The sequence below is a fragment of the Sceloporus undulatus genome, chromosome 1 (assembly GCF_019175285.1).
Source record: "Sceloporus undulatus isolate JIND9_A2432 ecotype Alabama chromosome 1, SceUnd_v1.1, whole genome shotgun sequence".
NCBI classification, from domain to species: domain Eukaryota; kingdom Metazoa; phylum Chordata; class Lepidosauria; order Squamata; family Phrynosomatidae; genus Sceloporus; species Sceloporus undulatus.
In genome coordinates this window covers 316,982,677-316,995,209 of record NC_056522.1, presented here as the reverse complement: position 1 = coordinate 316,995,209, position 12,533 = coordinate 316,982,677, and the positions used below count along the sequence as shown (strand labels likewise).

At 38.2% G+C, this 12,533-nt stretch overlaps 1 protein-coding gene across 1 annotated transcript; it reads right to left on the bottom strand.

The window, feature by feature from the left end:
- Positions 1 to 3,149: 3,149 nt before the first annotated feature.
- On the bottom strand, positions 3,150 to 12,102 carry LOC121934297 (presenilin-1-like). The gene is made up of 3 exons (XM_042474662.1): positions 11,814 to 12,102; positions 8,210 to 8,328; positions 3,150 to 6,839 (listed from the first exon to the last, which is right to left on the bottom strand). The coding sequence occupies exons 1-3, from the start codon at positions 12,085 to 12,087 to the stop codon at positions 6,684 to 6,686; spliced, it is 549 nt and encodes a 182-aa protein (XP_042330596.1). The 5' UTR covers positions 12,088 to 12,102; the 3' UTR covers positions 3,150 to 6,683.
- Positions 12,103 to 12,533: the final 431 nt, after the last annotated feature.

Sequence of the window (12,533 nt, the reverse complement as noted above, 5' to 3'; positions counted from 1 at the left end):
AGTTTGCAGTTTAGGAGTACTTCTGGACTCGTCCCTGCAATTGACATCTCAAGTAGATGCGACGGCCAGAAGTGCTTGCTATCAACTTCAGTTGATACGCCAACTGTGACCCTACCTAGACCGAAGGGACCTTGAAATGGTGGTACATGCTCTGGTAACCTCTTGTCTAGATTTCTGTAATGCGCTTTACATGGGGCTACCCTTGTACCAAGTTCGGAAGCTTCAGTTAGTGCAAAATATGGCAGCCAGATTGGTCACCGGTTCATCAAGGTTTGACCATATTACACCTATCTTAAAAGATCTTCACTGGCTCCCTATCTGCTTCTGGGCACAGTACAAGGTGTTGGTTATTAGCTATAAAGCCCTACATGGCTTGGGCCCGAGTTACTTATGGGACCGCATCTCCCTATATAATCCACCCCGCACTCTTAGAACATCAGGTAAGAACCTATTGGAGATAGCAACCCCTAAGTATGTTGCTACTTCACAAAGAGCATTTTCAACATCAGCTCTGAGACTTTGGAACAGTCTCCCTGAGGAGATCCGCTCAGCGACCTCGTTAGAAACATTTAGAAAAGCGATTAAAACCGAGCTTTTTAGCCGAGCATACCCCACCTGATATGAAAACCCCGATATGAATGACTTGCCCTGTCTGTGAATGATCCCTGCCTTGTTTGTTGATGCTATTGTTAGTGTATGATGTTGTATATTTCATTGTTTTTAGCTGCTTTTAATTGAATTTTTATGTAAATACTTTGTGCTTTTTTAGTCTGTAACCCCACTTCGATCCACCGGGAGAGGCGGGGAAACATAAATAAATTTTATTAATATTATTATTGTTGTTATGATTTTATTATTCCCCTTTCCACTGTATAACAAACTCGAGGAGTATATGGTCATTCCCACCTAAGGATCTTGCCACTTCCATCAAGTCATCACTGTTGGTTAGGACAAGATCTAAAATATATGATCCCTTAAAGCAACAAAGTTCTCGAGCATTTTTCTGTCCTTTGCTGTTGCTCAGCAACCATATAAAAGAGCTTTACCCCAGCCAGAAAGCACTTACAGTATGCAACTGCTTGAAAAGCAGAAAACCTCTCCATATTTTGCTGCTCTGATGTTGTAAATATATTTTTCTTTAGAGATTGCTTATAAAGCTATTTTCTTATATGAATGCCCTATATACATTTTATCCTAATAAGGCTATTTTTGCTGTTCAACAAAGATCGCTTTTCAGTATTTTTATGTAGTGTTTTCCATTCCTTAATTACACCTCCTGTGGCTTCAAAATAATTGGCATTGACAAGGTCTCTAAATTACTGTGAAAGCAAGCTTTTAGAAATGGAGTTTGCTTTCGAAAAAAGTTGGAAATATTATTCCTTGGAGTCGTGGACTTCTAAACTCCTCTATAATCTGATCCTTAACTCTGCATTTTGAAAGCCTGATCCTGTACATATGCTCTTTTAACTCTGGCCCCATGGAGCTTGATGGAGTATGTTTAAGACTGCAAACATTAAGTCCCATGTTTATATTTGTTTACTTGGAAATCGAACTGATTTAAAGTGTGTCTTCATGCAAGCAGACTTAAAATTGCAGCCTTAGGCTGCAATCCAGTGAGTACTTGCTTCTGAATAAACTCTAATGAAAATCACTGTGACTTCAAAGTATACATACATAAGATCTGGCTGTTCATCACAATCAACCTTGGCCAGTTATAATAGAAATGCTTTCAGCATTAAGGAGCATTGTTTCTGTTTCTTCCACTGCACAGCTTCCCAGTTTACAAGCACAACTCAGTTCCACAAAGGAAATATTTGGAAAAATATGGATGTGGCCAGGTATCCCTTTTCGATGTCAGAGGCCACAGCAGGTGCCTTCCAAGAAGATGTGGCAGCAAGTAAGATGCGTGGGGTGTCCCCACTGTTGCTGCAAACAACAAGTCTTTCTGACCTGCACTAAGGCTGCTTTGGGTTCAGATTGGCCCAGGACTGCAGGATCAGCATCCATATTGGCCAGTTTTTGCATGGGGCTTTTGGCTTGCATGTCCATATAGGACAACAACCGGTCAGTGAGATCACAGGCCTTTTGGCCTGTTCATACAGGCCTTTAATAGGCAAAATTAAAAGTGGAAATTCAGTACCCTGGGCTACTAAAAAGCATGAGCAAATGCAAAGAAGTTCAAATATGAAGTAACATCTGTGGATAAAGAACTGGCGAAAGACATCCAGGGGCTAAGAAGTTAAAGCTTTCTATCTGACCCCATTCAATGTTTTCAGACTGAGAGTTCATAAAAAGAAAAGCAATTGTGGAATAAATTTGTTAGGAAGTTAGTAATAAAGGGCAACCACATTAGGCTTAAAACCAAGTTGGATGTGTCTGACATCATGGCACTTTATTAAGAAGTTGAAAGTTGTTGTTGTTGTTTACCACCAAGCTAGAATTTTGGAGTAGCTTCTCTAAATTAATGTCTTCGTAAAGAAATATACAGACATAATGATCACGTTGACCTCTGGGTGTGCTCCTGAACTGGCGATATTTTCTTCGAGAGGGTTAAAATTGCAGTGGGTCAAATGATTACTTCCCTGCCTTGGGACCCTCTGGGGGCTGCATGGATTATAAAAAATGCCCACCTAATGGGAAAATGAAGGTGGCTGGCAGTCCACTTCTGGTGTTGAAAATCCAGTATCTTTTTTATCACATATTGCCGGGAGGCCCCACAAACAGTTTAGAAAATGAATTACTGCTTCTGGAGACTTCCGAGTGAAGCAATTCACTCTTTTTGCCCCCCAAAACAGATGGATGGTGAATTTTGGTTGGTCAAAAACGGGAAGAAAAGTCTTAAAGGCCACATGTAGTGCTGGGGCGCATTATACTCATCCCTGATTTAGCATGTCAACATTTTCAAATAAAAGACCCTAATTTAGTTGAACTAAATCCAAGTACCCAGTTTACGTGTTTTTAAAGAGATTTTCATACTTAATCCTTACTATAAAGATACCACTGTAGTGGTTTATCATAGTCAGAGTAGATAACTCCACTTATTAGTTGGAGTTTATACACTATGCATGAACCCTACTTCAGATGCCACTCAGGATTTCTACTAGTTACACAACTGAACAAGTGTTAGGTGCAAAATAATAAGACGCTCATGAGATCCATGCATTACTTGCTTTTAATAATTTGACAAATACAGGGAAAATTGCAATAACCTATCAAAATTATATTTTAATTGAAAAGTTGTTTTAAAAAGGCTTATTCACATTCAGTTCAGAGTATGTACAAATCAGTGTCCAAAAACCAAACAAATAAAAATTAAAAAAAATTAAATGCTTGTGTCAAAATCCAATTCTACTCTATTTCCAATATTCCCACTGGCAGACCAAAACTGTGGGACAAGATCACATGACTGTACAGACCCAAGTAATGTAGCTTTCTTGAAATAGGTCTTTAGACATAGCTGCCAAAATAATTTCCAATAAAACTGAAGAAAAATGTTCTGTTCATCCTAACATCTCCTCTAATGTACTCCAACAATAGTTTCTCTTACTGCATCAGCAACTTGTCATGTATAAGGAGAGAATTTCCACATCTAAGATCATGTGAGCCAAAGACATCCATAGTGTGCTTTATATTTCAAGGTTTAGCTATTTCAGCTTAGTACAGCCCTTAAAGATTTGGTAGCCACCAGGGTTTGAAAGGATTATGTTAGCCCAATATTTTAAGTATCTTAGGAATTTAGATATGCCTTATTTGAAAATATTACTATATAGTTATCCTAATACAGGTACAATCAAGCTCTCCTCACTTTTGTTCTCAGCATGTACTAAATTCTAATATTTAGAGCAAGTAGAGAAAATCCATTGCCACACTATTCCCATAATGCTTGGTTTGTTTGACATTTCAAATTTCTGTTAGCAAGCAGTCCCTTAACAATTTATGCAAATGTTAAGATGGGTGAGGGTATAATAACTGACAATATAACCAACTAAGAGCAGCCACTTTGTTACAGAATCCTTAAAAAAATGATGAGTCTGTTGATAAATGCATATTTAGTCTAAATACATTGGAGAGGCATTGCCTTTAAAAGGTTACTGAAATCTAATGTATTCAATAAAATTGGAATAATTTAATAATCTAGCCACACTGATGAAGCTATTATTGCCCAGTAGTTATCCAAACTTCCAAGAATAACAGATTAAAAACAATATTTTGTGCCCAGATTTTGATTCTGGCTAGCAGTAAGTCATTACTGAAAAGACAACCTGGTGTAGTGTTTTGAAAGATATAGATGGTGCTTGGAAGCACCTTCTGCTTCCAAGGTATATGCTCAAGGCTGAAAGATAGTGCTTAGTGTACTTTATCTAAAGTCTTCTGTTTTCAAAGTATTGGCTAAAAGCAATTTCCATCTTGAACCTTGTAACTCTATGGGTGCTGCATTTGAACAATTTCACTCAAGAGAAATCTCCTTAATAATTCTGCATCATACCAGCTTAGTTCTCAGCAAGAAGGTAAACATACATACCTAAGCTGTATTTCTTCAGAGAGAAGGTGGTATAGAATGCTCCTCCATGCAAAACATCCCTTCACACTTTAAAAACTAAACTATTCAGAAAAAGAAATTCTCCCACTGATTTCCTGGCCTTCTAAGTGGGATGATTTATTTTTTTATTTATTTTGGTACAAGGAAGCTTTTCATCACTTGAGTCCACACTTGCAATATGAAATACAGTAGTAGAGTCTATGCAGTAAAGTTTTTGACAGTGGAAGACTAGTAATGTGAGTTAATTCTAAGCAATTTTCTATGGGTCCCCTGAAATTCATGGAAAGGCTTCTATTGTTTTCTACAACTCCTGTAGTTTCTGCAAATATCACATACACAATTGTATATGTGTACTGCTAACTTGTCCACTAACCAAGAAGTGTAGCCTTAAGGAATAAACTATCACCAGTGGTATCAGGCTTTGGCATTCTTCTTACTCTTCTTATTTATTGATATTTCCCAGTATCATTATAAGATGAATGCTCTAATGAGATACACTGTACAGTACACAAAATATACCACTATTTCCTGACATTCAAAAGTTAACTTCAGATCCTATTCCTCAAGTAATATTGGAAACAGAAAGCTATTATTTACACAGATAGATCTGGGTTATCTCATACTAGCTGAGAGCCATGGTGGGTTTTTCATTTCTTTAATGCTTACCCAAACTGAATTCCACAGGCAATTCCCAGCCACTCTTTCCTACGGGATTAGTTAGGCAAGTACATCTTCTTCCAAGAAAAATGTTCTAATTTCTAGGTTACAGCCTAGTAAAGGTCATTCCCAAGAGTGCTCAAAATACGTCAGGAAAAGGAAGGCAACATAGCTAGTTTCATCTTATAAGAAATGTTGAGGGATTCAGGCCTTTTTCTGATATAGGAGTACTTCCTGTTACAATTCTCAATCAAAAATTAAAGCAATAAGGTTCCCTAAGAAGTGGTTACTATAATACTCTTTCTGGAATGATATTGGAAGCCAGAATCTAGTATTTTTGTTAAGAGATCTTGCTTGTAAAGTCCACATAAATGAGCAATGTAGATATAACTTTTTTCACGGGTCTGCTTCCAAAAGGTTAGTTCCATAACAGTCTTCTGGGGATGTTAAGTGGATATCAACCCTCAGCTTTATAAAATAAACAGTTTTTCTTTTTTACTCTTACAATATGACATACACTATTTTACTTTATAATTTCAAGGAATAATAAAAAATAATTATATGTCTGAGAACAAGTGATGAATTCAAACATTCACCACTGTTTAAAAAAACAGAAACAAAGTATTTTTGGTTGAAGTATGTCTCATTGCTATCCTGTAGTTTTAAGGGTCTTAATGTGTTCTAATCACTCACTATTTAAATACATTGCAGATCACACATTAAAGCTAAATGAATATTCAAGTTATTTTGTGGGCAAGAGGCAACATCAAGAAATGGGTTGTACAATATCTTAAGAATTAAAAAAAACCTTTGTAATCAACAATCCTAGTTCTGATTTCATGACTCACTTGTTGCAAACTAAATTGAAGGAACATTTGCAGCAGCATCAGAAAATGTGTGTTCTGTGTCAAAAATTGCTAGGAACCTGTAAATTTGTACAGAAGGTATTGTGCCAGAATGACAATTAGACCTCATAGTACTTTAACACAAAGCATATGGGACTACTTTCATGATTTTCAGTTTAGAGAAGACAAAATTCCGTTATCCACAAGCCAGTTGCTGCTCTTCAGGTAAGTTATGGTGGGATCAGGTATTGATAGATGATGTTCTGGAGCCAGGCTGACACTTTGAATATTCCAGACAGCTCAGTTTGATTTACCAGTCCCCTTTATTTAAACTCTTTGCAGTTCTCAACACTCTCCAGCAGTAGGGTAGGGGTGGAGTTGGAATCACTGTGCTGAGCAGCTACATTGCTGGTGAAAGCATAGGCATCTTTTGTACATATGGTCCTTTCAGAGATATATAATTCAAAACTGCTGAGGTCTTATAGTCCCATAACCTGCTCATTAAGAGACCATTTTTGCAGGAAAAAAATCCAGTAGTGCCCAGCACGGTGGCTGTTTTAAGAAGTGGGAGGGAAATAATTTCTCCCTCCCATATTTGCTACAGTCAGTACCATGTTCACAGGTGGTCAAATTAAATTGTGCTAGATATAAAACTGATGGAATGCTAGCTGGTCCATAAAAGGTTGCACCAGGTAATCTGTGGCAAAATAGAAAACGAGCCCAAATGTTATGGAGATTGGAAGAGCTGGTAAGGCCTTTTTAAAAATGGCAAGCAACAAGAGGGTAAGGCACAGGCCCTGAAAAGAAAAAGGAGATAAAGAAGCAGCAATTTATTAGGCAGTTGGACTCTTTATATAAAATATCACATGACATGTTTGTCTGTTTCCATGATAAAAAATACCAGCACTGGTAAATTGATTCTCTACAGGATTAAGGTATTCCTACAGAATTGTTTGAAAGTCAGGATGGTGAATTGGTTTGAGTGTTGGACAATGCTGGATACTAGAATCTGTATCCCTGCTCAGTTATGGAAACCCATTGGGTGACCCTGGGGAAATCTAGTGGGTGACTCTCTCAGCCACAGAGAAAGGGAAAGTCCCCCCCCCAAAACAAATTTTGCCAAGAAAACCCTATGACAGGGTTGCCTTGGGGTTGCCATAAGCTGAGAATGACTTAAAGGCACACAATAACAAGAAGAACTGGCATGTTCTATCCTGAACTTTCTTCACTGCCACCTCCAAGACTCAAAGCCTGCAGAACACCCTAAAGTAACTGAGCTAGGGTTCCACAGCTGGTATGGTAACCCACATTTCATCCAGCTAGGCAGAGGTCTCCTCCCCATTCCTAGTAGGAGAGTTCAAAATAATTAGGAAGTCTGGTGAGAAGTCCTTCTCCTTCCCTGGACTTCTCCCAACCACCTAACACCACGTCCCAGGTGCTGGAGGGAGTTTTAACATCGAATTGAGAAGGGAAGCAAATGGTGTTAAATGGGGAGTTTTTCAATGGGAAGAGAAGACTTGCAGATCGGATTGGGGAGAGAAGCAAGTGCTGTTAAATAGGGAGTTTCTTCCATAGGAAGAGAAGCCTTGCAGATCAGACTAGGCAGAGAAGCAAGTGGAGTTAAATGGGGACTTTTTTTCCATGGGAAGAGGAGGCTTGCAGATTGGACTGGGGAGAGAAGCAAGTGGAGTTAAATGGGGACTTTTTTTCCATGGGAAGAGGAGGCTTGCAGATCGGACTGGGGAGAGAAGCAAGTGGAGTTAAACGGGGAGTTTTTTCCATGAGGAGAGGAGGCTTGCAAATTGGATTGGGAACCTCCTTCACACATACACAGAAAAACACGGGCATCAGGCTTGCTTGTTTTAGGACCTTTCTAAGCAGTACTAGTGTATTGGCCCATATATAACTCACCCCAGGATTTTAGAGTCAATTTTGGGACATATATTTCTTGTCTTATAGTTGAGTATATATGGTAGATATATGGTATGAATCAGACAGTTTGTTCATGGTGAGAAAAAATCAAGAGGAAATGAAGGTGTCCATGTAACAAGGCAGACTCAACCAAATCTGATGGAACAGTGTTTTGAGATGAGGACTATAAAATCACATGATTCACTTGTAATTATTTCATTTGGCTTGTATATTCTTATTTTGCTAGTATACTCACAATTAAAATGGCTACAAAACAGGCTAAAGTTGTGTTCCAGTCTCCACTAGCTGTTGCTGATGCTTTGCCAACGAGAACACTGTAGAAAATGAAGTCACCTAAGCCAAGCTTAACTCCCCCTATAAAAAAAAAGAGAATGACTAAGCAAAGACTATAAAAATGACTCCTATTATTCAACTATGTAATTAAACTCATCATTTACAGTGACATTTAGTTACAATCTATTGGTTAAGCCCATGGACCAAATGGAATGCTTTACAAAGACTTGGTTTTTTTTGCTGTCAACTCCATAGAATTTCTACTATTGTATTATACCACAATGCCAAATATTTGGATTTTCATATCAAACAGATGTAATAGAATGAATCTGAAGAAAATTTTTAAAACTTCTTGGATTTCATAAGCAGAGGGGACAATAACATTAGTCTTAACCATGTGGCCACCCATCAGATTAATGACTTCATACTACACAAGTTTAAGTTGCTAACCATCTTTCTTAATCATCTCACTGTCCAGTCAAGTGTTGTAAGCATCTTGGTTAAGTCCAATGAAATGAAATGTACAGTAATCCATTTTTTGGATGCATCTCAACATGATTACAGCTTTCTATTTAATAATGTGTGTTTTTCTACCTAGTGAATTTGCAATTTTTTGCTTAAAATTATAGCCTGCCTGCATTATAAGCCACATTCAGTGCCCTAACGTCTCCTACCAAATTCTTTCTATGTTTACTTAAGTTGAATGTGTCTAATTATGGTGCATCTTTACATTTCAACCTATGTTTATTGTATAAGCTGCTAACTTCATTTTTTCTTTTTTTCTGATAATTATGAACTTAGCAGGATTCTAGAACATTCAATTAACAGTAAACAGGAGGGCATCTGTATTTTCATCCCATTATGTATGACGGAAGCCGTGCCTGTTTTCTCAAACCTTCAAGATGGACAGATTGCTTCCCTGTAACAGTATTTCTTCGAGTGGTCACCTGTGAATACATACAAATGGGGTTGTACTGCGCCTGCGCAGTGCTGCTCAGAATAGAATCACTGGGCAAAGTTAACTTTGCAACTTTTTGGCGGTAGCTCCGCCCATCCCATATAAGCCCCCTGCATTCCCACTCTTTCCCCAGTTCCTTCTTTCCGCCGCGTTAGCTGCTTTAGTAACTTTGCTTCTGTGACTTCTGCTTGTCTCATTGGAAATTGACCTCGGACTATTTGACCATTCTCGATCTGACCCCCTTGTGTTTTGGAGAGGCTGTTGGTACAGGGCAGTCTTAAGGCGGGAGTCCCAATTTTTCCTCGCCTGTGGAGTCAGAGACTTGCAGAGAGTGCAGGTTTTGGGGTTGTGGGCCTCCCCGAGGCAGAGAAGACAAGAAGAGTGTGGGTCCTGGCCGGGAATCTTACCCCTGCAGACATTGCACTTCTTAAAAGGAGCCGGAGACAATGTAGGCAAATCACAATCCAAATTGTAGTCATTCAAGCACGCAGAGAATGGTCAACAAAACACGAGGGCGTCAAATCAAGAATGGTCAAACAGTCCGAGGTCAAGAATTTCCAGTGAGACAAGCAGAAGTGATAGAAGCGAAGTTCCTAAAGCAGCTAACGCTGCGGAAAGAAGGAACTGGGGAAAGAGCAGGAACGCAGGGGACTTATAAGGGATGGGCGGAGCTATTGCCAAAAAGCTGCAAAGTTAACTTTGCCCAGTGATTTTAGAAGTTTTCCAAGCAGCACTGCGTAGGCGCAGTACAACCCCATTTGTATGATTCGCAGAAAACACGAAGAAGAAATAACGATGTTTTTGACCATCACTGCCAGATGCAATGGTCCCAATGAAACATTCAGCACAGTTGTACTGAGGCATTCCTGTTGTGGGTTTATTAATTTTATCTATGATATTTAAATACTTCTTGAAGTGATAAAACCTCTATGTGTTTTACATAAAATCATATATAACATTTTTAAAATAAATAAATAAATAGAAACAGAACAACCACTAATATTGTAGTATTAGTGGCATTCTGCTGATTGTAGGACAACTAATAAGGTCTCCAATGCAGCACTTAGAAGCTGAAGGGGAATGTAGAAGGCAGTCAGTTGGATATCTGAGTCCTGAGGGGTTTAGGGCATTATAGGTAACATGGGTTTCATTGCTAACAGGCAGCCGGGATAACACAAGGCCTAAGTTTGCCTTAGCCAGGTGACTGTGCTCTTGCCCATATCTATATCTGTGATAATCATAAACTCTGGGTATTCTCTGCCAGTTGCAATTCTTATTTTGTGTCCTTTTTGGCTATGCATTCCAAACTGGAGAGAGTGAGTGGGAAGTATGACAAACATCAGAAGAGTGAGACTATACCTAGTGAGATTTTTTTTGTTCTTACTTTTCTCTTAAAACATCACAGCCCTATAATGTATAGCAAACTGCTTTTAAGAGTATGTACAGCTGCAAGAGTGACTTACTATGTGACATAAGGAGTAAGTTATGCAAGATTAATATCCCTTAAGTACATGGAGTGAGCTGGCCTTATAGCTTATAGGCACAGAGAATAGGATTTACTCTTTCCTCAGTATCTGTTTCTATTGATCAGTCATAAAACAGGGATCTCATCACAGTGGGTTGTATCTTAAAGTTGTCTATCAAGAAATCCTCACAAATTGTTGGGCTATGGATCGTCACTTTGTATTGGTTTTGATTATGTTTTTGTAAACCGCTGTGATCTACAAGGAATAGCGGTCTAGAAATAAAATTTCATTCATTCATTCAAATGAAATTTTGGACACTATATCAAAAATTATAAAAGGCATAAAAATTAAACTGCGCTTTATATTCTATGACCTGTACAAAAAGTAAAGTACAGGATATTCTTCACTGAAGACAGTTTCTGGATCAGTTTTTTGAACTAAAATGACAATTTTAACAGACATCATGTGCACAGGGGAAGGGACAATATATGTTCTCCGATCTAATGAACTTTCCAGGAGTTTGTGTTTTCCTGAATAACAGTGGCCTACTACGTATATGTGGGGCTGCAGAGAACAAGGAATACATTATAAATAATATTGATATTTCATTTGAGCTCGCAATCATTGAAGCAATATCTTCATGTTTTGTGTAGGGCAGTCAGGCAATTTAACAAAACAGCATTACACTGCATCTTTTCCTGTGCTTACTATGATGCTCAGTTGCAAGAGCCTCTCATTGGGGTATGTGTGATAATCATGCCAAATCAGCCCAATGAACCTCCTGGGGGCCTCCATCAGGAATGCACACCATCTAAACACACCCAAATCAAAAAATGAGCCAAACACAGAAATTGGAGTTACCCTCTGGTTTCATTTTCAGCCTTTCGTTGGGTGATTTCTTTTTTAGAGGGCAGCCCACTCGGGGGATGTAATGATGAAAATGGATTCTAGAAATCTCTATAGTTGACCGTTACTGATTAAACGTCAGATTTTTGTAAAAGTCTACATACAGATCAACAGATACTTCCAAACAGTCCCAAATTTGCAATGAATGCATTGCTTTTTAAGTTGTGAAACAGAACTGTATACTTTCTTAGCTATACTTGACAGTTAATGTATGTTTATCAAGAAATATTACTTACTTTCATCTGGGTCTTCACTTGCTAGGGAATTTGGAGGCAAAGCTTGAACAGCAGCTCGTGTCTCAGGAGTTGATTCCAGAGGTCCTATCCTATTATCCCGTTGCTGTTCCCATTCCTGACTGAAGCCTCCATCATCAACCTCCGTGCCTGCATTCTGATTTTGGTTTGTTGTGACTGATAGAAAACAGAAATTTGGAATATTTGAAAAAACCAAGTCAAATTTAATTATTAATGAATTATTTGTGTATTTGGGGGGGGACTTAAATGTTTCCATTGAGCTCTAGATATATTATTGTTTGAGAACAAACCACTGGGTGTATCTGAAAATTATTCTAAACATGTTTTAAAATACACACATTTTACGATGCCACTGTATTTAACTGACTTGAGTGCCCATGAATTTTGGTATCTACAAGGAATCTTGGAACCAAACGCCAGCAGATACCAAGGGTCATCCTTATTGACAAAGAACAACACAGTGTAACAGTGATTGTGAGTTTCAAAACACAGAGGGTAGAGATAAACTTAAGTGAAAAATAATAGTACATGCATCTATCTCTTCCCTATTCTGGCAGTAAGATTTTAGTACAATAGTTCAGTACATTTCAATGTTAGTAATATTTTTTATCTATATTTCCTTAACATTATATTTCCTTTTCAAAATGTGAAACAGAGCCTCTGCTATTTATGCCTATAAAAGAAAGGGCAGCAAGTCAAAGT